The 27,049-nt window shown below is 36.3% G+C and overlaps 1 protein-coding gene across 1 annotated transcript in view; it reads left to right on the top strand.

Annotated features, from left to right (window-relative positions):
• The first annotated feature begins 4,084 nt into the window (after positions 1-4,084).
• Positions 4,085-27,049, top strand: part of ATF7 (activating transcription factor 7) — a 100,052-nt gene continuing 77,087 nt past the window's right edge. Inside the window, exons 1-2 of the mRNA XM_090273292.1 lie at positions 4,085-4,395; positions 21,188-21,256. Coding sequence (XP_090129418.1) covers positions 21,209-21,256 — 48 coding nt within the window. The 5' untranslated portion in view covers positions 4,085-4,395; positions 21,188-21,208. The remainder of the gene's footprint in view (positions 4,396-21,187; positions 21,257-27,049) is intronic.

Here is a 27,049-nt window from a genome sequence, read left to right as displayed (position 1 = left end):
TCTGCTCTGGTGTGGTTGTTGTGAAGGGATGAGGGAGGGGTCTAGAAAAAGGGAAGTTACCTTGGCATTCCACAGGCAAGTTATTTGGTGCAAAAAGACAATAGACAGGCTTAATTAAGGTAAAGATTGACTTTTGTGAGGGAAGATTCCAGCCTAGGACCTGACTACAGGACATAAATTGCTTTTAGTTAATAGATTTTAACTTCAGCCCATATTTTGTGGTCACTTTTGGTATCTGAGTTTGCAAGGCTGCATGCAGGCCTTCCCTGAGCTTGTCAGGTCAGCACGTGCCCCCCACCCCCCTTTTTTTTTTTGTCCACAAAATCCTAGCTGGCTCTTCTAAAGAAACTGACGCTAATTCTGAAATTCATATGGAAATGCAAGAGACCCAGAATATCTAAAGCAATCATAAAAAAGAAGAACAAAGTTGGAGTACTCACACTTCCTGATTTCAAAACTTAATACAGAGCTACAGTTGTCAAGCCTTTTTGATACTGGCATAAGAATAGACATATAGAACAATGGAATAGAATTGAGACTCCAGAAATAAGTCCAAATATTTAAGGTCAATTAATATTTTATAAGGTACCATGACAATTCAATGGGGGAAAGAATAGTCTTTTTAACAAATGGTGTTCAGACAACTGGGTATCTACGTGCAAAAGAATGAACTTGGACCCCTACCTCATGCCATATATAAAAAATTACCTCATGAATGTCAACTTTAATTGAAAAAAAAAAGAAAAAATTATCTCATGAACAAATGTTGCCAAAGATGTGGAAAAAAAGAGAATCCTTGTGCCCTCTTGGTGGGAAATGTAAATTAAAACTGCTAAGATACCACTTTATACCCAGTAGGATGGCTAAAATCAGAAGATGAACAATAAAAGTGTTGGTGTGAGGATGTGGAGAAATTTGAACCTCTATACATTGCTATGTAACATAATGCAGCTGCTTTGAAAAACAGTTTGGCAGTTTCTCAAGAAGTTAAACATAGACTTACCATATGACTCAGCAACTCCATTCTTCAGTATATATCATGAGAATTGAAAACAATGTCTACTTAAAAACTTGACACGGATGTTTAAAGCAACATTATTCATAATAGCCCAAAAGTGGGAACAACCCAAATGTCCATCCACTGATGAATGGATAAACAAAAATTGGTATATCCATCCAATGGAACATTGTTCCACCATGAAAGGAATAAATTATTGATACATACTACAAAATTAATGAACCTTGAAAACATTATGTTAAATCAGAGAACCCAGACACAAAGGCCACATGTTTATGATTCCACTTATATAAAATGTCTATAACAGGCAAATTCACAGAGACAGAAAGTAAACTTGTGGTTCCTAGGAACTGGTGGCAGATAAATGGAGAGTGACTACTTGTGAGTATAAGATTTCTTTTGGGGAAGATAATATGTTCTGGAATTAGATATTGGTGATAGTTGCATAACTTTGTGAATATACTAAAAATCACTGAATGATACACTTTAAAAAGGTGAATTTATGTTATGTAAATTATATCTCAGTTTTAAAAATACAACTGGGACAATGGAGGTACCTTTTACTAAGCTAGGGAAGACTAGGGAACTGCCACATGTGGAATAGAGGAAGAATCTGAACATGGTAAGTTGGAAATGCTGATTAGACATCCAAGCGGATTTAGTAAGTAGGCAGTTGGAGATACTAGACTGCAATTTATGGGACAGATATGCGTTGGAGACATAAATTTGGAAAAAAAATAATTAATACATGTAAAACACTCAGAATGCTGCCTGGAATATAGTAAGATCTCTAAACAGTAGTTATTATATTTATTTTATATGGAGAGAGTAATAGCCGATTACTTTAGCACATATTTTAGAATCCCCTTCCTCTCTGAGTTGTCATGCTCGTCGGCAGCCGTCCGTCTCGAGAGACGATGGTGTAGCTTCCCAAGAGTCTATCTGCACCGCCGAGAATGGCTGTGCAGTCCGACTCAGGAGTGACATGGTATCTGTCTCCTCCCGTGTTGAATCGACATCTTGCGATGACGCTGAAGCTACAGAGCCTGGGCAGGGTGATATGGAGGGTCTGCTGTTTGCCCATGCTACCTCTGTTATATACAAACGTCCCATTTAAATTGAGGGTCTTCTTCTATAATTGTATTCTTTTAAGGAAGAATTATTTTAGGAGCGAGTAGATTGAAAGCCAAGACTTCTCTCAACTTTTCTCAATTCACTTCACAAGAACATAAATGATCCTATGCTTAGGCGTCACCTTTGCTACCTAAAGAGAAATCACCTGGATTCTTTCTACCTTTCAGAGGGTGCTATGAGGATAGATGAGATCCTAGGCAGGAAGTTCAGAAAACTGAGTAACACAAAACTGCAGAAGGAAGTTACCTGACGGAAAAGAGATTTCCATAGGCAATATTTTGAGTCAACTCTCCTTATAATTATACATTTTTTAAAGTTTTTTTTTAAATTGTGGTAAAAAAAATTACATAAAATTTACCATCTTGGTAACCATACAGGAAATTTTTTTTTGTTAACAGTTTTTAATAGTAATATGAGAAATACTATAAATGTGTCATTACAGATTGCTTTTTCCCTGGCAAGACTTCATCTCTTAGTCCCTTGTATTAACATTGTATATTTTTCCCATTTGCCTTTCCATGGTATTACTACTTTCTGAAGCCACCAACTTTTCTGTCTCCATTGCAAATTTTCTCTGTCCCTTACTCTTCCTGACCCTTTCCATATATCTTCCTTATTCTATTTACCCATATGAGAAAAATTTTAATACAGTCTTTGCCTTAGATGTCTCCCCCAAAATCTTCCCAAGGCTGTCTCATTATAGTTTAACTCCAGGTTCAAAAGTTACTTCTTCAAAGAGGCCTTCTCTCAATACCAGGAGTAAAACTGCTTCTCCACTCCTAATCACCTGTCTCATTACCCTGAAGCACTCTCCACTAACTGAAATATTTGTGTTTATTGGCTTATTAACTGTCTCTCCCTCCCCACTGAAATATAAATTATACCAGAGCAGGAACCTGGTCTGTTAGGCTCTTTTCCCCAAGCCTAGAAGAGTGCTTTGCACCTATGTCCTGTTAAGTATTTGTTAAAATACTTGATGAGTAATAAAGACAGTGATTTTTAATTCTCAAGCAGTTTCATATATATTATCTCATTTGATCATTACAACTCCTAGAGTAAAATGGGACTGCTAACTCCACTGTAAAGAAGACTCAGAGAAGCATCTTAGCCAAGGCCATAGGACTAAATGAGGTAGGATCGCTGTGCTGGGGCCTTTTTTCAATACACTCACTCCAGTTCTAGGGCTAAGGATATTTTAAACTGTTTTGCCATTAAGGAAGTGATGATTCTGGAGGCGAGTAGAAACAATATCCACACGTTTTAAAAAGTTGCCAGTTCCTGCTGTTGAGTTTCCCCCTCCCCCCTTTAGTCTCACACACGATGGAGATTTATTGCCACAGTGATGCTACTACTCTACGTGCAAAGAAGAAAATGCAACTACTCGACTGCTTGGAACCCTGAATCCCCTGTGTACCTACCTGAGGTTTCTCCTCCACTTTTTTTTCTTTTTAATAGCTTTATTAAGGTATAATTTTTGTCTCGTTTTTAAAGTGTGCTCCTTTGAAATAATCTCATTCCCTAGAATATATACATCACTTTTTGGATATTCACTGTTAACAGGCACCTGTAAGGATTCCCTTTTCTTCTTTTTCTTTTCCCCAACATCCCTCAAGCTAACACGTGTAATATATGTGTCCCGTGCTAGCTCAGCCACACTCCCCAGCCTTGCCACTAAAAGTCTGGCCCCAACGTTTCCTCGGAGCCCCGCCCCTCGGCCCCCTTCCAACTCAGGCCCTGCGGATCTCGCACTTCCTCCACCCCCCCCCCCCCCCGCCCCAGTATCTCGCGAGAGGTGAGCGCGTCTGGCCGGACGAGAGGAAAGTATCTGCTCCGCTGAGGGGGGGAAAGAAGGAGCTGGAGACAGATTGTGGGACCGAGCGCGGGCGGGCGGGAGGCGACGGAGCTACCAACGGGTGAGTCCTATTAACATTAACTAGTCCATGATGTGATAGGAGTCTCCCCTTCAACTCTGACCAGTCCCAGTGTCCCAGGCTGGGGTCTCCCCTCCCAGGCTGTGTTGGACGGGGGCGCTGAGGCGGTGGCCGGGCCCTGTCTGAGGAAGAGGGTGGGGCATGGACTAACGCTGACCAATAAGAGAGAATGAAGCTACGATTGGCGGTGATGAGCACTAATGGGAGATCGTCTTTACCTTACGGAGTGCCGCCCCCCTTCTCCCTCCTCCCGCCTTCTTCCTTGAGGGGGAAGGCGGGGCCAGAGGCCTGAAGTGTGGGGAGAACTTGGGGGTAAGTAGCCCCGGGGGGCACAGGGCGTGGCAAGAAGAGGGGAGTTGAATCCTGAGGGAATGGAAGTGTAGTGTAGCCTAACGGAAGGATCATGGAATAGGGTGCAGTGGGAGAAAGGGGAGGGCTACTAAACTGCCTTCTCAAAGAGTGGGATTAGGGGCTTGGCATTAGAAGAAGCAGGGTGTAATTAGGCAAGAGGTAGAGATAAGTAGGTGAAAACATGGCATTGAGTTTGGGAATACAGGTGGAGTAAATCATTGGAAATGAGAGTCATGGTATTTCGGTTGAATTTAAAAAAAGAATATCAGGGACGTGGTATCAGAAAAAGTATAGGTTTTGGAAAAAAGTGAATGAGTTTAGGAAGACTTAATGGGGTGGGCTTAGTAGCCAAAAGGCATCACTTTGAGAAGGGTATGGGAGAATCCAGGGGTGCAAGGGAGATGTTTGAAAAGGAGACGGCTAATATATAAAGGTCGTGAATCTAGGTATCAGAAGAACTTGGGATACTGATTTAGGGCTTTTGATGAATATGGCACCCATTCTGGTGACCAGCCTGTGAGAATGCTGGATGGGGGTTGAGAAGGTGAAAAATAGAACACTTTCATCACTTTTATCGGACTTCCTTTTGCCCTCTCTCCCTCTTCCCACATTTAATCTCTTCCTAACTCAGGGATGGGGGCCTGTGACGTAAGCAGTCCAAGTTGGAGCCCCATAAGGATTTATATGTTGCTCTGAATTGCTTGTTATGTTCTCTGACTGGGTTGTTTACTACCCAGGGCACCTCCAACCCAGATTCCCTTGTTGCTACTTTCCTAACTTTAAAAGTTTGTTTTTCACTTAACAGGGGTGTTTTAGTATCTCTGAGGGTTGTGTCATAAATAAGTGAAGGTTTCTGGGAGTGTGCAAAGTTTTTTCAGCAAGCCCACTTGATTCCTATGTTTAAAAACTGCTATAATTTTTTAAAAATTGCAATAGTATAATTCTTGCAGAGACATTGGTCTTGATAGGTGTTCTAAGCACAGAAAAACATACTAAACTGGTTTGTTTTGTTAAATGTATTTTACCCAGTCATATTCTTCAAGAGTTGTTAAATGGGTGGTTGCAGTTAGTTTTAGCTAGCTTACGTTATATTATTTAAATGGTGTAAATAAAATGTGCACATATTTCAGGAAAGTAAAAAAATTTGTTTCTTTGTGTCCAGGCTCAGAAGCTAAATATATGTCATAATATATTAGGGCAGGGGTTGAGGAAATCAAATACAATTTGTACTTAAACATGGAGGATGTAAGGTAAGTAGAGATGATTGCGAAATGTAACATGTCTGTAAGAAAAGAAACTGAAGAAAAGTTTGGCAGCTATACTAAGCAGTCTTACCAGTTCTTAATTCTGTACAGAAAAATGACAAGCCTTTGCCCTTTGTATAATAGTCGTGAATTATTTAATAATGAACTAATACAGTCAATTAATAACTTCTTTATTATTACACTCCTTCTCTTCTTTTACTTTTGAGAAACAAAATAATGTCTGAAATACTGTTAAAGCTATTATGTGAAGAGAAACAGAATATGTTGCTTTGTATTGACCTTTGGTTTTCAGCAACCATTTGAAGCTTTTTCTCCTGGCCAGGAAGTCACCCATACAGCACCCTGAGACCAATTAATTACTGATCCTTTAGCATTACTTACTGAATTGGGTTCCTATAGTTCACATTCAGAGCATTACTATTGGACATTCAGACATTTTCACAGTTTGCCTGGCAGCAGCACACAAAAAATAACCAAGGAGATAGCAAAGTCCCTTGTTTTAGTCTTTCGTCCTAGAATTTGTGATTGGCTTTGACTTGGGTGCTGCTAAATGCAGGATTTGTTTTTCTCTCTAGTGTTAGCAGAAAGCTAGAGAGTATTCATGTTTAAATTTGTGCATCAAAGGTTACATCCTATGATAGTTTCAGTGTTGTGATTTGTAAGCATTTTTGTTTATCATGAGTTTTAAATCCTCCTGGATATCCTTACTGTATCTCCTTTCTTTTTCCTCTCTCCACTTTCAACCCAAAATGAAAACTGTTTTTTCAACCAACTCTTGAGCTGCTACTTTGCCTCAAGTAAAGCCCCTAGCTCTGCCTGTACACATCTGCTCTGAAGTTCTCACAAGATATTGTTTTGTACAGGTCAAGACTGAGTTTTTCCTAGGCTGCAGTAGGAAGGAGTCAGTGTTACAGCAGCCTCCTATCCTCTTCTGATAAGGAGGAGCCTTCTCCCTAAGGGGAAGTTTTGAGTGGAGCAAATAGCATTGCCATATAAATGTCTAGTAAAGACAGCTCTCTTCTAAAGACTGGTAGGCAGGCTGGCGTATAATTGTCCCTTTTTCCTTGATAAACTAAAGTTGAGGTGCAGATGTTTCTTTGAAAAAAATAAATGCAACATTCATTAAAAAAGAAAAAGCATTAATTTCTTTTGTTGTTGGTTTTTCTGAAAATGATACTGATTTCAGAGTTCATGAAAAGTTTTCGATTTCTTAGTCTTAGAAACATTTCAAAGAAAACCGTTTTTAAGTTTCTCATTCTTGAACCCTAACAGGCTTCTTTTGGGATCAAGTATATTCATGAAATGTGAAAAGTCATCATATTTGGAATACTTGAGGGAAGGTCTTCTAACTTTCGAATGCTGTAAGGAAAAGATCCCCACTTCACAGATACCCTGTTCCATTTTGGAGCTTTACTTTTAGAACATTCTTTACACTGTGGTGAAGCTCTTTTGTTCTCCTATCTGAAGCTACAATAAATAAACCTAATTCCTTGTCAACATGGTAGCCTTTCAAATATTGATTAACAGTTATGTCTTGCTAAGACTTCTGTTACTGGGATAAATATCCCTAGGTCTTTCAGCAATTCCTTAAGTGACATTTTTAATAAAGTTCAGGTTCCTCATCAACTTAGTGGCCTAAGTTTTTAGGACTTATTATCTAGATCTGAATATAACATCTCAGGTATAATCTGATCAATGAAAGTACAGGAAAGAGTGGCCTCTTTTTTTATTGTACTCTGTACCTCTATTGTGAAAGGCTAAGATCACATTAATTTGTGTAATTACTTTTTAAAGATTTTATGAGGAGAGGAGGAGGGAGAAAGAGGAGGAGAGAAACATCGGTGTGAGAGAGAAACATCGATGGGTTGCCTCTCATATGAAGAACAAACCTGCAACCCAGGCATGCGCCCTTATGGGGAAGTGAACTGGCAACCTTTTGCTTTGTGGGAGGACGCCCAGCCAACTAAGCCACACCAGTCAGGGCTGTGTAATTAATTTTTTAAATGTAACTGAAAACTTTACCTTTATTCCTGTTACTGTCATCTTGTTAATTTGGACTTATTGTTTTAGGTTGATAACGTTATTTAGTCTCTTGGGCATTCTTTCTATCTTTGTATCATTAATAGATAAATTTGATAAACATGACACCTCTGTTTTTGTTTAGGTCACTGGTAAAAAAAAGGGTGAAGCCATGCTATAACATCAGCACACTATCTTTAGGTTGATATTAATCTATTAATCAGCCTTTTGGGTAAAATTCATTTATGAATCTACCTACTGTTTGATCATCTAACCTGTATTTCTTATGAAGTATTAAGAGGTGCCCTGTTGTAATCTAAATATATTCTGTTTCTGACATATGCATATACCTGAGGTCCTAGGCTAGAGATCCTGTCATAAAAAGAAAATGTAATTAGATACTAGTTACTATTTTGCCATCTTATGCTAGTGTTTATAGATCACTGCATTACTTGCTAATTGTTTAAAGCCATCTATTTAATAATTCATTAAGAAATTCTTTTTATCCTCACCGAAGGACATGCTTATTGATTTTATTTTAAAAATTTTTTGAAAAATTTATTGATTGCTTTTAGAGAAAGGGAGAAAGAGAGAAACGTCAACTGGTTGCCTCCTGTATGTTCCTCAACCAGGGATTAAACCTGCAACCGAGGCATGTGCCCTGACCAGGAATTGAACCTGCAGCCTTTTGGTTCATGGAACAGCGCTCCAACCTACTGAGCCAAATGGCTAGGGCACACTTTATAGATTTTAGAGAGGGGAAGGGAGGGAGATAAACATTGATATGAGAAAGAAACATCGATTGGTTGCCTCCCTTATGCACCCTGACTGGGACCTGAGACCAAACCTGCAACCCAGGCATGTGCCCTGCTGCCTAGGGATAGAACCTGCAACCTTTCAATTTATAGATGACACTCCACAACCGACTGACCCACACTAGCGAGGGCTAATAATTCATTTTAGTAAACAATATTTCATCAGTCTATAATTTCTGGACTCTACCTCCCGTGACCTCCCCCTCCCCATTTTTTAAAGAAATAGGCACTTTATTACTTCATTTATTTATTTATTTAGAAAGAAAAAGGGAGACAGAGGAAGAAACTTCAATTTGTTGTTCCACTTATTTATGCATTCATTGGTTGCTTCTTGTATGTGCCCTGACCAGAGATGAGATGGAACCCACAACCTTGGCATATCTGGACAATGCTCTAACCAACTGAGTTACCTGGCTAGGGCCCTATTTTTTCAAGGTATGATTTTTCCCTCATTCCAAGACTTCTGGTCTGTCTTCCTTTTTTTTTTTTTTTTTTTTTTTAGGAGTGTAGAATGATTAACAGCGTGTTTCTTTATAATTGCATGCTTTTTGTCATCAAATGAAATGTGGTTTTGAAACTATAATATATTAGGCAGAAATGCTGTTCCCTGAACATTTTAAGCTACATATTAAAGAATTAAATTGTTGTCCACATAACAGTTGTGTTGTAGCTTCCCATAATATTGACATCTTCAGTTTAGACCTAACCTTTTATTTTCTGTTTGGAATTAAAACCTATACCACTTGTAAAAAAAATAACACATCTGCATACATATATAATTGCCATTTATAATTATAGTTTATTAGTGTGGTGGTCTAAGTTTGTCACACTATATGCTGTAGGTGAAATGGTCCTACAAATAAGATAGAGCATCAGAAGACATCTCTAGGGACTAAGACTTTACTTTGGCAGCCAGCAACTTCTCTCTGTTAATTTTAGACCTAATAGTTGAATTTTATATTTGAGCCATTTTAGCTGATAAATGCATATTTAGAGCACCTTCCTCTTTTGGGGTTTTAATTTTTACTTTCAGTTTTAGAAAATTGCAAATTGTGGATGTAAATGTTCATGTGGAATAATATAGCATGCTGTTAGGCAATGTTTTACATTTTCTTTTGATACTTTCTCATCCATCTGAGATTGTTCAGTTATGAATCTCCTGGAAAATAGAAGGATGGACTTAGTGACTCCTCAAGGTCCTTTCCAGTCCAAACATTCATAAATAGAAGCTCATATCAAGGAACTTACTATTGAAGAATCAGGAAGGAAAATAGACTGTAAAGAAAAAATTGAAATGGTTCTACTGTGGGAATGGATAAACAAAAAGTAAGGAACATAAATGATAAGAAATATTAACTCGAGCAAAAATCAACACCAATAATGAATATTTTGCCTTGAATCATTTCATGTCTTAAAATATTTTACCATATTTTCTCTTTAGAATTTCCCTGGTAGACACTTTCTGTTGAAACTGTTGTTGTTGTTTTTCTGTTAAATCGTAGTATTTGGTTTCCTTTCCTTGCTTGTTTGTCCTTTTATTTAGAAACTTTAAAAATCTGAAATACTCACTGCCTGTATATAATGAAGCAAAAGTCAGTTCAGTTTCAAAGTAAACATATACTGTTATGACTTCCTTGGAAAGGAAGGATGAGAGTTACAATTCAGAAAAGGTTTTATACAAAGATAAATTTAAGTTCTAAAGCTATGTAGGCAGACATCTAGAAAAGATTTTCAGCTAAACCAAAGGTGAGTACTACATTACTATTATGAGGGATATAAGGACACTTATAGGAGAACAAAACTCATTAAAAACACATGACTGAACTTTGTGAGCTTTTTTTTTTATCTTTGGGTGATTTTAATCCTAAATTTTCTCATAGATTTGAAACCCAACTGTGCAAAAGTTTTTCTTTTCTATTCAGTATTACATTTGTCCTTAATAAAAATCAATTTATGAAGGTCTAACAGGACCCAAGATTTAGCTTAAAAAGTCACTTTTTGAGCTTGTGGCCTGGGCCCCTGTGGGAACAGTGTTCTGCCGTAGCCTTACCTTCTCATGAAACCCAACTTGCTTTCTTTGAGTGGAATTACTTACTAATATTTGATATAGTGCTTCTTTCTGACATAGTAGACAAAGGAGATTTATATGCTAAATTAGTCAAATTTTATTTTGAGCTTAAAATTCACCATGCAGGAGAAATTACATCTTTTTTAGATTAAAAATAGAGCATAACCATTCTTTTTGAAACAGGAACATGCCTGGCTATAGTATAAAAAACAGGATGGTTTATCGAATATAGCATATGATTGCTGTAAATGATTCATGTTGGCACCAAATTTCTTGTCAGTACTGTTTGTTTAAGCTTTTTCAAACTTGGGTAACACCATGTTGGTTTTATTTAACATGGTTTTTCTGGTTATTCTGGTACTAACATGTCTCCTCTAGCACCATTTTCTTTATTTTTGTTTCTTTTTAAGTTTTGGTCAAGCAGTCGTCGGCAGCCGTCCGTCTTGAGAGACGATGGTGTAGCTTCTTAAGAGTCTATCTGCACCGCCGAGAATGGCTGTGCAGTCCGACTCGGGAGTGACACGGTATCTGTCAAGCAGTAGTTTGCTAATATTTTGCATGTTTTTGTTTGGGACTGTGGGAAGTTCATTAGTGAGCATTGGAATATCCCAAATAGTCCACTGTGTTGCCAGTATGTGGACAGTGTTAGAAAATAGCTTTTTTTTCCTTGAGAATTTCTAAGTGTCTCCATGATTGTCATTGTGGGATATTGTAGGCTATTTCCTCCCCAGGACTAAACTCATACTGAAGGCCATCAGGTTTGTTGTTCACAGCCTGATTAAATTAAGTCCATGAAGATTTAAAATCTGTCCTTAAAGATCAGTGTTTTAGAGTTGCTTGGTATTGGTTTATTGCTTTAGGGATCATACTTTATCTGAAAATCAGTAAGAGAGAACCAAAACACATTAGATTTTGACAGCCTACCAATTTCCAGGAATTTTTCTACTTTAAATGCACATTGAAGTCAAACACAGTTAAAATGTTCTCTGCTTATTTCTAATTCTGTTTCCTGCTGTCACTTAAGCAAGTTGTTGATTCTTTGTTTTTGTTTTATTAACTTTTCCAAGGATAGCTCAAAATAGTTCCTTTAATTCTCCAAAAGCCTAGAGAGACTTATAGTTCTAGTCAAGAAGTTGCGTGTATGAAGCTGCTTCCAGATAGGTTCTAAGTTTTGGCCATGTGTTTGTTGCTTAACCTGTGATGCAGCCTTATTCTCACGCCTTTCTGTTTTTAGTCATTTACTACAAAACTATTTGTTCTATTTAAGCTGTCTCCTTTCTTTGAAAGCTGTTCCTGCACGTCTGAGCCTCAAATCCAGAAATAAATTTTAACCTGATCTTTAATTCATCGATCCGGGGTACTCTACTGTTTGTGCATTTCTTAAAGCAGTGGATCTCAAACTGCTTTGGTCTTGGTACCCACCCCTTTATCTTCTTAAAAATTATTGAAGACTCCAAAGAGATTTTGTTTATCTTGGTTATATCTAGTGATATTTAGTGTATCAGAAATTAAAATGGAGACATTTAAAAAATATGTATTTATTTTAAAATACCAACATAAATAACTATAGCTTCCAAAAAATTTAAGAGAAGAGCTTTAAATCTCTTTAATGTCTGGCTTAATAGAAAACAACTGGATTCTCATCCATTTGCATTCAGTCTGTCACGTTATGTTGTTTTGGTATATGAAGAAACCCAGGGCTCACACAGATATGTAACAGGAAAAGAAAAGATTCTTTTTTAGATACTTAGTTTTTGTTCTTTGGTACTACACCAAAATCTGAAAAGAGATAGTTTGTTAAAGGTTAGCTGTTGTGTAGAATCTGAAACCACATCTGTGAACTTTTGATACTCTATTACATTAAAATGCATAGGCCTGTCTTGCCCTTTAAATAGATCTTTTACCCATGTATGATTTGAATACCCATGAACCCTTTGAAAGGGTCTCAGAGATCAATAGGGATCCCTGGAGCCCACTTTGAGAACTGTCCTATAGTATCAAACTTGAAAAATACAACTGTTTACCATGTAGAAGAATATAAGCTCTCCATTTTAGTGCTCAAAGGTGCTATTCAAGGTGCTTTTAAAATGTAGATTCTTGGGCCCCAAAGCCAAGAGTATCCAGGAAGCCTATTAATCTGTAAGTTTACAAGGTGCCCAGGTGAATATGCTAAATACGGTACTGAGAGTTATGGAGCTAATTTAATTAACCTTATTTTAAGAAAACCTAATTTCTAAAATTTAAAAAGTCAAAAAGAAATTAGTACTTGACTAGTCATTATAAAAGTCCTTACTAATAAAATATACACTAACATTTATCATAATTGAGATATATTAATTAACCAGATAGTAAATATGTTAGGCTTTGTAGGCAAGAATTCCCTGTTTTAACTACTCAAATCTGCCATTGTAGCGCAAAAGTAGTCATAGACAACATGCAGAGAATAAGTTACTGTGTTCCCATAGAACTTTATGAACACTAAAATTTGAATTTCATATAACTTTCACGTGTCACAAAATATTCTTTGGATTTCTTTAACCATTTTTAAAAGATTGTTTTTATTTATTTTTGGAGAGGGGAAAGGAGGGAGAAAGAGATAGAAACATCAACGTGTGAGAGAAACATCAATTGGTTGTCTCTCGCAGGTACCTCAACTGGTGACCTGGCCACAACTCAGTCATGTGCCCTGATCAGGAATCAAACCTGTGATCTTTCGCTTTGAGGGAGGATGCTCAACCAACTGAGCCACGCAGGTCAGGGCTCTTAAACCATTTAAAAATGTAAAAACCATTCTTAGCTTGTGGGCCATACAAAAACAGGTGGCCAGCTGGATTTGGCCCATGGGCTGAAGTTTGCCAGTTCTTGATAGAGACTATAATTGGATTATGAGTTTTAAAATTATTGTAATAAAATATACTTAATTTAAAAACTGAACATTATTTAATTTTCTTAGACAAAAATAATACTTTAAGAACTTGTGGTCCCTCAAATTAATATTTCTAGACATTCATTTATATAATAAACATAACAGGAAACACCTGTTGTATGGAAACATTTGGAAGTACATGATTCAACAGTAGTTACACAATACACAAGTTGTTATACAACTTTAAGGAGTTATAAAAAGATATGTTACCTGTTTTATATCTTATTTGGGGTGTGTGAGAACAGGTAACTTAGGATTCAGGCCAACCTCAACCTCTTGACATATCTTTTGCCTATTTTTTGTAACTTTCTCAGTTTCCAAGTTTGTTAGTTAGCAAAGTGCTTTACAAAAACCGTAATATAAAACAATAAGGCTAATTAGTGTAAGATTATAGTGGTATATGTGCTTTCTATATAATCCTTTTGGGGCCATTGGTTTACCTACTAGTGAAATAATATATACTAAACTGTTGTTATGCTAAATAATACAGTGGATACTGAATCCAGAATTTAGAAACAAATTTCAATTCCTAAATAATCTACTTCTAGTAAAACATGAGTTTTCTTGGGTTCACATAACCTGCATTATGGGCTGACAGCTTTCGTGTTTGTTGGAATCTTGCTGAAGTCAGTTTCTAGATGTAATACAGATCATAGCAGCATTGAGTATCCCACAGCAAATAAAATGTTGAGACTGCTGTGGCATAGAGATTCCGTGTTTGTATTCTTTGCTTAGCAGCAACTAAATTATCTTAGAGTCTGAAACTTGGCATCCAAAGTTGTGTTCTTGGAAGAAAATTGTTTGTGTATAATTCCTTTTTAATATCATAAGGTAATGGAGCTCATAGAGCTTTGGTTGGATGCCTTTCTAAATTTTTTAGCTTGTTTATAGCTGAGCTAAAAGGCATTGAATACCTGGTAAACTTAGTTTCAGCTCTCTTTATTCCCTTTGTGATAGATGGTTGGAGCAATTTCTAAGTGTTTAATACAAGTAATACTTGTTAGGGAACGTTCATAGGATTCTGAAAATGGGTCCTTGAAGGCAACACAGGAGGAACTATCTTGAACTGCTTGATTTACCTTGTGTATCAATATGTTTCCGTTCCCACCATGTCTACTTCTATATGAAGCTATTAGTTTGTAAGTTTAGAAAGATGTTTTTTTGGGGTAGTCCATTAAGAGCTTAGTCAGTTGTTTCTGTTACTTTGTAGTAGAGAATGAACAACTTTGTATCACTTGTAAATATACTGTTTAGTGCTTTAAAATAGTCCAACAGATAATGGGACTTTTAAAAGACTTATGGACTTTTTTTTTTTTTTAAGTTACACAGCTCGACATTCTTTTTTATTATTAGATTACATTATAATTTTTTTAAATTTATTAAAAGCAGCCTGTGATCACTATAGAGACTTTGGAAAATAATGAAATACAAAGAAGAAAATAAAATCACCTGGAATGCCATTATCCAGAGATAATCATTATTAACATTTGATGTTAATTTCCTCATCTTTTTATATACTTATTATTTTGTTTGCTTTTTTATAGATTTTAAATTATGGTGCATATGCAATTTTATATCCTGTTCCCCCCCCCCACTTAATGTATAGCATTTTCTCATGTCATTAAATAGCTTTCAGAAACATTCTTAATTTAAATGTAGTCTGTTGCAAGGCAGTATCTTAATTTATCCATTCTTCTTAAACATTTAATATCTTTTTTATTTTTGTTATAAATACAACTATGATGAACATTTTAATATGTAAATAGTCCATGCTTCATTCTGGTTTTAGCCTAAGAATAAAGTCCTGAAAGAATGATTTGTTCAAAGGATTTAAAGCATTTTAGGACACTTAATCTAAATATTGCCTGATAGCTTTCTAGAATGATTGTCCCAATTTGTACTCTCAAAAGTCTCATATTAAGGTGTCCTTTCTGGGTCAGGCCACGTATGGGAGGCAACTGGTAGATGTTTCTCTCTCTGTCTCACTCTCAAATCAATAAACATATCCTCGGATGAGGATTTTAAAAAAAGAAAAGGAAAGCATAGAATTGGTTGACTGTAGTCACATAAAGTGCGTTCGGGACAAAGTAGTTGTAATATGTATTTAAAATGTCTTCTCTGTGTATAACTTTAAATACGTAAATACCTGCATAGCAATTGTTTTGTGGTCCCAACAGCTTTCTGCAAAAACTTGAAGTTATGAAAGAAAAGGCTTCCAGAAGTTTAACCTAGACCTCTATATTCTGCCCCATTCCCTTTTGGATACAGATAATGCAGCCACTTCCTTTTTATTCATGAAACAAAGTAGTCCATTTCTAGTCATTAATACATCACTACTTCATTTCTTTCATAGAATTATTTGCTATTAATTTGAAGTTGTTTTGTTTGTTTACTGGCTTAGTATTTGTTTCTTCTTTTTTGACCATAAGCACTGTGAGGGTAGAAACGTTGTCTGTCTCATTTGTTCATTTGAAGCATTTTAAGACACTTAATCTAAATATTGCCAGATAGCTTTCTAGAATGATTTTCCCAATTGGTACTCCCAAAAGTCTTATATTAAGGTGCCCTTCCTTTCTAGGTCAGGGCATGTATGAGAGGCAACTGATAGATATTTCTCTCTGTCTCAAATCAATAAACATATCCTTGGTTGAGGATTTAAAAGAAAAAAAAAAGGAAAGCATAGAATTTGTTGAGTATAGTCACACATAGTGATTAATGAATTAATGAATTTTAAAACTGAGTAGCTCTGGGTGGTGTGGTTCAGTGGATTGAGTTCCGGTTTGCGAACTGAAAGATCACTGGTGTGATTACTGGTCTGGGCCCATGCCTGGGTTGTGGCCAGGTCCCCATTTGGGTGCGAGCAAGACGCAACCAATCGATGTTTCTCTCCCTCACTTTCTCCCTCCCTTCCCCTCTCTCTAAAAGTAAATAAATAAAATCTTTAAAAACAAAACAAACTGAGTAAATTTACTTTTGGCCCCAAAAAGTAAATTGTGGGTATTAGTTTCACACTTCTTCCTTATCAGATCTTTTACCGAGACTGTTAACCTTTCTTTTTGTTTATGTGTATGTTTTGCTAGCAAAACAATTTGATAAATGACTACAAAGAATAGCCAAAATAACGAAGGGATACTGATCACCACTAATTGAACTTATAAATTAAGCAATCATTCTTACCACTCACCTGGCACTTTTCATGCCAGATGACAAAGATTCTTTGCCTGTCCAAATTTTAGGATGCTCCTGAACCTTCTTTTAGGCCCATCTGTGCATTTCCTTGTAAAATCCAGTTTTAGCAAGACTCCTCCCCCCATATCTGACCACCTTCTTATCTGATCAGGTTCTTCATTTTCCACCATCCACCAGGTGATATCTCACCACCCTGGCCTGTCCTCAGCAAGAATCCTGTTAGGTCTGTGGAGCCAGAATCCCCCTTCCCTTCTTAGTAATTTTCTGTCCTCCAACCCCTCACCCTGGTTCTTAGCTATAAATTCCCACTTGCCCATGCTGTATTTGGAATTGAGCCCAGTTCTATACTGAGGTATCTTTTCCCCTGTTACAATAGTCCTGAATAAAATCTTTTCTTTTTTTTAACACTTTACTGTCCAGCTCTTAATTTTTCTTTGATATAGACAAGTGATTTTCTTTTTTGGCAAAGGCTTATTGTCTTTTTACTTTTATGCCTACTTTGCCTTGTACTTAGTAATTCCTTAGTAATGTTTTTGAATCAATAAAGTATAGCTTGTATGAACCCCATCTAGATTTTCATAAATCTTTGATATTTATGGTACATGTGCCTTTCTCATTTTTTGTACCTAGCCAAGAGCTCCTTTTTGTTATTAGCAACCTAAGAACAGGCACTTGGGTGTGTTTGTACATGGCTTTTATTCCTTACGGAAAGTTGGGCCATCTTATTAACATTAGTTGGTTACTGAAGAAATAATCACATTATAACCAGATCAGAGAACTGACTTGTTGGACTCCAAGGACAGATTCCATCTTCATTTTATTAAAAAGAAAGAAAAAAGAAAAAAAGATACATATACATAGAGAATCCATTTATTTATTTGCACATTGATCATTTTATGTTATACTTCTGACTTTGACAAAACTATGTAACATAGAGTTTATGAAATTATCCCAGTTATTAAAAATCATTCTCTAAAAAACAAAAAATCATTCTTTAAATCTTAGAATTTCTTCAATTTCCTCCCAGCATTCAGAAAACTTTGAGTAAACACTAATTTTTATCATTTATGCATTCTGCAGATTCTGAGTACCTGAGCCTTTTCCATGGCAGAATTGGCCTATAGGACAGCCTTTTTATGCAACCTTGTTTTCCTGTTCTAAGATCTGCACTGAAAGCGTCTTACTTCCCCTTGTAGATATCTCTAAATATATTTCTCTTGCCTGTCATTTATTGCTTAGTTCTATAAAATACTTGAGTTTCATCCTGAAGATCAAGAAGCAGACAACAAACATGAATGGCATGTCTAGACACGTGATCTATTTGTCACAGTACAGTTAACAAATGGGCTGTTAGTTCAATTCTAGTGAACAGCAGCGTCAGTATTCAAGATTTTACCTTTCCTCTCAGTCTGTTTATACATTTCTGTGTTGCTTTTGTTTTTGAGAAGGAATCAATTTGACCTCTCATAATTAGATATTTTTTTGAAGAAGGAGAAATAAGCCAATGAAACTCATTGTATGTAACGATGCAGCAGACTGTGGATAAAGGAGAAATTTTTGTTTTTAAATGTTAGCTGGAAAAGCTTTTTAAGTAGTGAGATAGATCATCATTATTGTTAAATGTTTAATTTTTTAGAAAGACAAATCATTTTATTTTAATTATTTTTTTAGTTTATTGATTTTAGAGAGAGAGGAAGGGAGAGAGAGAGAAACATCCATCCACTGCTCCACTCATCCATGGATTCATTGGTTGACTCCTGTGTGTGCCCTGACCTGAGATGAACCTACAACCCTGTCGTATTGGGACGATGTTCCAACCAACTGAACCACCCTGAGACAAATCATTTTAAAGTGAAAAGCAAGAATGATGGAAAAGAAAAGAGGCAAGAGATTGAGGGAATGATTTAAGAATAATTGTGGGTAGTTAAGAAAAAGGGCCTCCTTCCTCCCATTGTGATCTCCCTTTGGTGAAAATGGCAAACAAAAGCCATCAAATTGGGAAGGAAGCAGGAAATCCTAGTTAGTGACTGTCAGGTTACAATATTTAAGAGCCATAAAAATGTATGCTTCTGTTATATTTTAATGCTTTCCTCCGCTCCTAACTTGTTTGCCTCCCCCCCATTTACATTGCTTTAAAAATTATGATTTTATATCTATTTCCTAAGGATGCAGTTAAATAAAATTTGCAAGGCATTTATGGTGACATGAGTATGCAAAACTAGGTTAAAATTTGAATTTTATGATTTGAGGGAAACTATTTCAGAATGTATTTAATCACTTCCTATGCTAGTGCTACCCCACTCCTAAGCCAGGACCCTTTTCCTACACTGGGTAAAAACAAACAAACAAAAAAATCTGAAAAAAATTTAGCCTCAAATAACAGAACCAAGGTAAAAATAAGGAATCCTGTTTGATTCTTGTATCTCCTTTATTCCTTATAGTTTACTTCCTGGTTGAAAATATGTTGGAGGACCTTGTTGGAATAAAATTCTCATTTTGTGATTATATTGGGAAAACTGGTTCTGGGATTAGGAAGTGAAATTATCTCCAGCATAGCAGTTGTAGGATTTTTCCAGAGATAAATTGCTTTTCCAGAAATGCTTTGAGTTTTCAGTCATAATAGCTTTGTTCTTTGCATTTGTTTACTTTTATTTACTTGTATTTATTTTTTTGCACTATGTCATAGTTTCAGAAAGTGGTAAAAAATTACACCTATTTTAAACCAGAAAACCCCCTTGTCCTGGGGCGATATGAAGAAGAATAAAGGAAGCTCTCATTTTTTCCAGTATCCAGTCATCAGCGTGAGCTGGCCTCTCTTAGGAACACAATTTATTGAAGCAATTTATCCTGTTTAAATGTGATATAAATCTGTGTACACCTATGTACATACAGGCTCTCTTCCATTACAACAATAATTCTGCAGCATTGGTTTCTTCATAGTTAAACCCTGTTCCTATCACACTGAAAGGTAACTAAGAAGCTCTTTCTATTTTACGGGCACCCCACAATTTTAAACACTGATTCGTTGTGTAAATTACTGATCACTCTACCCCAGAGTGAGTCTTAAGAAAGAGTCTAAGAGATGTTATCTAGCTACCCTCTGAGTTTTAAGCATAGTTTTCTGATCATCAGATCTAGTCTAGCCTTTAACATTTTAACACAGGCCTAACTAAGGTTAACCTGACATTTTGGTTTATCTCCAAGATAAAACTGTGGAATTTGGTTACAGTTCTGAAGGCGTTCCTAGGCACATTCAAATTGTAGTTCTTTCTCATTCACCTTCTCTTGTTCACATTTTTTCATATACCTTTCTCTCTTATAGAAAGATGTTTGAAAATGTCCTTTAAGGGTTTATCCTATAAAAACGGTTTTCGTGCCCCTCCCTTTATCTTCCACCCTTTTAAACTATTTGTTTATCTTTTTTTTTTTTAATTTCTGATTTTTATCCAGCTCCTCCTGTTTTTATTTCTAGGAGAGGTATGAGAAATTTCCCATACACATTCACATTAGAATTATTGTTCTTTGACAAAGAATTTTCATCAGTATTGCAAGAGTTTAGCTTCAATAATTAAAAACAACAACAATATAAACCCTGTTAAATTCTTCAGAGAAATAGAGAGGATAGATGGTGATGCGTTTAGAGCCATTTCTTTATCCCCTGCAGCAGCACACATCTGTTGGCTGCAACCGAGCAGCCCAAGAACTCTGGCCGAGAGCAGCACAAACAGCCGGAACATATTCACCCAGTAAGCCCCCAAAGAGTCCACATTTGTTTTATTGCTGCTTTTAAAAACCTACCCATAAATAGAATCAGAGGGGGAAGGGCACCAATATTTCTCCATTTGCCACAGACGATTGGTGGGGGGAGTAGGAGGCTCCCAGTGGGGAGAGGTTTTTTATTTTTATTTTTTATTAATGAAAATCATTTCCCGTGTAGCTCAATAGGATGGGTGCTTTGTTTTCTTTGGCAATAATGTGGGATAAACGGCCCTTGCCAACCATCTCCTAGTTTATACACCAGGGAACCAGATTATAGCCCTGTAAATTGGAGCACCCCTCCTATAATCCCTTAATTAATTAAATGACAAATTTTGGTCTTCCCTAGTTCAGAAATATGGCTTCCGCATCGAGCGTTCACTGGATTTATTGACATAGGGAACTGCACTGGTTGTAATTCAACAGACTGGAGAAGTATGTTTTATACTGTAGCAGAAAGAGGGAAAATCTAGCAAAAGGTTTGAAATTCCTTGACTATTTAGGTCTAAATTTTTCTAATTAAAAGTTTCAACTGAGGCGCAATAGATCATATGCCACCTGTCTAATGTGTCTCCCCAGTGTAGCCTGTGTTTACAGCTTTGATAGATGGCATTCTTGGAACACCTGTTACTAGGCTTGATATTTTTGAAGCACTTTTTTTTTTTAAACTCCAGCATATTTAACATAACTTTGCCCCCTACCTTCTCCTCCTCAGCTCCGCTCTTCTATATGAAATATGGGAGACGACAGACCGTTTGTGTGCAATGCCCCGGGCTGTGGACAGGTACGTTTACAATATACTATATTGTGAATGTCTTGTTGTGAATCAAAGTGGCTGTTTTATCACTAAGGCAAAGAGTTTAAAGCTGGTATTTTACGTGATCACTGGAGGTAATCAGATCAGAGGATTTGCAGTGTGTAAATCCAAGTTATGAGGAAGTGCAGGCACTCTACTGTAATGAAATCTGCCTTGCTCTCTTTCATATTGTTATTCTACTGATGTTTGTTTCCAACACAGAATGTTGAGGAGTACATGTTGCTCTCTCTTCCTTTCTAAACCTATCTATCTAAATACAAAGCAAATTTAGAAATACTTTCTCCTCAATTTTTATGGATCGATATAAAAGTCAGCTTAATGTATTTGGATAGGCAGCTGAATATACACCCATTCATTGTTAGCCCCAATTTGCCAGTCTATTTGGATTTTTTTAATTAGAAAAAAAATGTTTCTTTTTGACTGTTGATCCAGAAAATCATTGTTAGCAACTAAGGCAGATATCTCACTAGGAAAGACGAATCCAACATAGAACTGGAGATCTCACAGCAACATATAAACTACAAGACTTCTCAGCCATTTTTCCTGCTGCTATGTTCTCATTTGCATATGTGCACATTATGTGTCAGATATTTTTTATCATATACTTTCTGAATAAAATAATTTTTTGAAGTTGCCTTTTTTCCCCCATTTTTCACCTTCTTAACTCTTCTTCCTATACCCTCCATGTTCCACGAAGGATGAAGAAAGGAATACAAAGAGAGTTTTATCTGCTTTCTTGAATTGAATTTATGGAACCTGAAGGGTTGAATTTCTGTTCCATTAGAAATATGTCATGTGACTGTTCAGTGACACTTACTGGTGATATGTGAGATTGCAGACTAGTTCTATTAAACATTGTAAATACTTAGACAAAAAGAAGACAGAGTTAAGTTCCATAGATTCCTAAGAATTGAATTTGAAAGGTGAATATGATGGGGGTGGTGACAAGGAATGGGCAGAAGGATGATTTCAAATTCCAGTAAATGCTGAAATTTTCAGAAAAGACTAAAATAGCATTGTATTCTGAAGTATTCAGCATTGTAGGACATACTTCCTTCTTTGTCAAAGTTTTCAACTTTTTTGTTGACTGCATGTTTTCCCCATTTGGTTTATATTTTATTTTCTTACAATAGAAGCCACTTGAGGAAATAAGGTAAATTTCCTTTTTCAGATAGTTTTATTGGAGTACATATCTGAACTTGATCCCAAAAGAATCTTGTGTGAATTTATTGATAAGAATATTTAATGTGACACCCATAATTGATACCCTGGCATCTTTTTACTTTTCTCCTGTACTTTAAAAATCTGCAATTTTGATGAAAAGATTTCTTTTTCTCATACTTACATTTATTTTTCTTCACTATTTAAATCACATGATACCTGTAACCCCTCTTAATGTTTGTTATATGCTTAAAAACACCCAGATAACGACTTAAGAAATAAAATGGATGAAAAATAAAGGCATATATGGGAAAAGCATCTCTTAAGCTCTCTGAGAAAGATCTAAATAAGGTTTCTTCAGGCTGTCTCATTAGAAAAGAGTAGTTTTCACTGCAATTTAAGAGCTCCCAGAAGGGTTTTGTGTTTGTTTCTTTGTTTTTGTTTTGCATTTTGGACTAGAGGTAGTAAAACACTAGGTACTTTTTACTTTGGTTCCTTCTTATATTGTTGGGTTCTGTTTACTATAGCCTTTTTCTTCCCCTACTTCTCCTCCCATTTCTGAATTATTTATTGGTATTTTTATTATTCAGATTTATTATAGCCTCTTGTGTAGGTGCTGAAGACATTTTTTCCCTCAGTGAGTGTGGAACCCAGGGAGACTGCTGCCTTCTTTTGGAAGTTACTTGTTTTATAGAAAAAAGATAGAAAGCTACAGCTTAGGCTTTGAAGGTAGCCTGATTTTTTTGTTTTTACTTTCTTGCATGCTAAAATTTTATAGTCAGATGAAATTATAGTTCTTTAGTTGTATTTTAGTCTCATTCCAAGTTTGTCCCAATATCTGATGACAAATAACTATAGAGTGGGATCCCTGCAAGATTTACTGTTATATGAGAAATAGTGAAAATCTGTCAAGAGAAGATAAATTTGGTACAGTGAACTACCCTTGGCCTGTCATCCAACTTCCTTATATCCCTTGAAAATGGTTTCATTCTGGAGCCACCGTGAGACCTTCAAGCTATTTATATAGTCCACTCTCATTGGTTCAAATTCTTTATTCCAGAAATGATAGGATAATAAAAAGGCTATGTAAATCTCAGGAAGGGTAATAAGGACTATGATAATTTTTGCTAGCCATGGTTTAGAATTTAGTGCTATAGAATTCTCAAAAATCAGTGGCTTCTGCCAGTTAGAGAAAGAAAGAATGAAAACAAATTATAATTCAAGAGACTGATCCTTAAAAACCAACCAACAAAAACTATAGGAATCTTGTATTATTTCAATATCTAGCCTGTCCAGGCTTTACCTCACATACCCCAAAACTCAGAAAACATTTTACATCTTAATATTAAGGGAAGGTGAAAGGAAAATTCACCTAAAATAGACTAGTGGATTATGCTCTCCACCATATAATCAAAACCACCGGGCTTTCAGTGGATACGTAAACATGTTTTGGTTGCTAGGTCTTTAATGGCTGTTATTTTTGGATTCTGTTCACGATCCACTTCCCAACAGTAAGTCTGATGTGACACAGCTGAGTTCTAAATATGTTGCCTGTATTTTTTTAAAAGAAGATGGCTGCTAAAGGTTGTGTTCTTTACATTCTTATCTGAAAAAACAGGTGATAGGGTTTTTTGAGCCCTCTCATCCTTTTTCTCCGATTGAGACTCTTTCTCTTGAGGCCTCATCACCCTCATGAAGAGGAATTCAGGGAAAGCAATATTCCTGTTAATACCTCTCTGTGGAATGTGGCAGCAGTAGGAGTTAATAGAGCTGCCTCCAGAGAATGGGTTAGTGTTAAGGCAGTAGTGCCCCAGATTCCCTGTGGCAAAGGGCTGGTTGAATTTGAGTTGTATGGGTTTTTGATGTTTATAACATAGCATATATTTTAAAACATTGTGACTATAAAATGGCTTTGCCTATGTGTTATTGTTAAAATGATAGAAATGTGGTTTGGTGCTGAATCTAGCAAATCTTGTGTTTTTAATGCTGTAGGGGGCACTTTTACTTGAAGGTAGATTATAATGTAGAAAAATTACTGCGTATTTGTCATTGATCTTGAATTTGAGATGTTATTTCATGTGGGTGCAGTTAGATAACTTAAGTTTTGGATACTTTTTGTCTGGTTTTTATTATCAGGAGTCAAACAGTTCCATATTTCTATACTTCCTCTCAAGCATAGACACTGGTTTACAGTACAAATTATTAATATTTAAGTAGTCCTTCCCATTACCATAATCAAGTCTCTGAGCAGAAACTGGTCATATAAGCTTATTACTTACACTGTATATTTCTTTAAGAATAGGAACACATTTCCTATGAGGAGATACTACTTAATGGATAGTTAGTATCATCCCATTATTAGTCATTGAGAAAAGTTTCTATCATAACCACCAGTCTGTATCAACTCTGTCCTTTTAAGGAAAACCCTTTGATTGTTTCTCTGTCCAGTGTGACCTTGAAGTGCTGTTAACTCTTTTTTTTTTTTTTCCCCTCTCTGAGGGTATCTACTACTAGATATTTTCTTTTCCCAGAGGACATTTAGGTACAAGTTGGGGTTTTCTGTTCATACTTTTCTGAGACATGAAACATATAACTAGCTCATAGACCCTCCAGGACCTGTTTTCACTTTCTAAGGCCAAGAATAGAAGTAGAGCCCTAGTTGTGGTAGGATTGAGGGCAGCTTCTGTACTTCCTTATCTTGTCATATAGTAGGAATAATGTTTATGATGCTGTAGTCCTGGCTTCACTTAGCATTTAACCAACCTCCAATGCTGTTTATTGCTTTGTATCCTCTGCCTCCATGAACATTATCCCTTAAATCTCTATTGCTTTGTAATATATGAGGCAACAAATAGCTTCTATGATTGGTTAAATGCTGGCATGCTACAAAGGTATATGTTTTATTGCCTATATAACACAAATCTATAGAGATTATTCCTGTTATCCCAGCCTTCCCATTAAATGGGCCATACTGTAGTATGGGACTCTGGATTTTTTGTCCATTTGGCAAGTTTTCCTGTTATCTGGCATTAACACAAAAGAAAAGCCAGGAAGAATGGGTTGATGCTGATTACTGATTCTTTATGTTAAGGGAGCATCGTGAATTGGAGAATAACAAGGGAAGAAATGGCTCTGGTAGGTAAATGCCATTTGTGGTGGTATATGCTATCTTTACATGTTTCGACAGGTGAGGGCAGTTTCAGGCAAACAGATAAGCCTTTCTTCCTCATCTGCTGCCAAGAGTTAAAAAAAATTCAAATTTTTATTTAATAATTCATACTTCATTCAATAATTCATCTAGTTCCCATCTGGTAAGAGTGCCTGCATGCTGTCAAGCAGCTGAAAATACACTGCATTATACACAATTAGGCCAAACGCTAACCTTGTTTTTTGTAATAATATGTTGATTTTGCAATAACTTTCAGTTCACTCTGAATATGCTGCAGTTTTATGTAACCTTGTAATGGCAATAGACCATTGTTACTTATTCTGTAGGTAAAATTGGGACTGGGGTTTAAAAAAAAAAGTAGACGTTTTAAGAACAAGGAATTAAATCCAAATTTTTAAACATCAGATCTAGCACTCTTGACACTTGTCCTTAGAAACATGTGGTTGATTATTTTAGTTTTTCATGTTTCATTCATTGTTATGTTACTAAAAGCATAGAAGATTAAAAGCATCCTTGCTCCAGTCTGCCCATCCCCCCTTAAAGAAGCTATATAAACCTAATTGGAGCTAGACCCAAAAAAATGAAGGTAGAAATTTCAGTTATTCACTCTTGTTTCTTGTTTTTCTTGGGTATGACTTAATATTTGGAATGGGAGCCCAGAAACTGTTCTCAGAGCACTCCAGTTAGAAAAAAAATTCCTGTATGTTTGTATCTCAATTCTTCCTAAATTAGGAGAGGGGTTCTTTACTAGTCCCTTCTTTCACAAACTGCTGCGTTTGTAAAGGGCCTTTTGGATCTGAGAGCCTGTCTTTTATTAATCCCTCATTTGCCACCCCTGCAAAACTGCATGTAGGTAGGTTGTTGACTTACAAGATATTGTCACCTTTATATAGAATTCTTCATTCTCTTATCAAATACTCTTCCAGCTAATGTGGCAGATTGAAGAACAGCCAGTGTGCTCCCTCTCTCTGGTTAGCATGTTTCTTTAATGCAGATTGACTTGCTCAGCAGTCACATTTTGTCTCAAGCCCTTGTTAGGCCCTGCTCTGTATGTGGATTCATAACACATCTGTGTGTACATCTACAGTGCTGTATAAATAATAATAAGTAATCACCAGATGGCCTGTAACTGCCTCTCCGGACCCGCTGGGTCTCTTGAAGCTGTTAGTAAAGTCTTCTGGCGTTTTGCTGGGGAAAACTCGCCATAGATTTATTTCTAAAAAAAATTCAAACTCACAACTGGGTGTTTAGGACTAGATATTGCTGTCTGTGTTGTAAATATTTAACAGCCTTTGTACAATGACAAGTAAAAGCACCATTACTAACCACACACAGTGGCTGTGGAGCTCTTCCCTCCCGGCCATTTAGAAAGGAAACGAAATGCCAATAAATTGTGCATTATGAATAAGGTGCAAGAGATGCTCTCTGGA

This window comes from Furipterus horrens, unplaced genomic scaffold, assembly GCF_987537825.1.
Source record: "Furipterus horrens unplaced genomic scaffold, mFurHor1.1.pri manual_scaffold_4, whole genome shotgun sequence".
NCBI lineage: Eukaryota > Metazoa > Chordata > Mammalia > Chiroptera > Furipteridae > Furipterus > Furipterus horrens.
The sequence above is the reverse complement of the archived record's forward strand: the minus strand, read 5'-3'. Positions and strand labels throughout refer to the sequence as shown.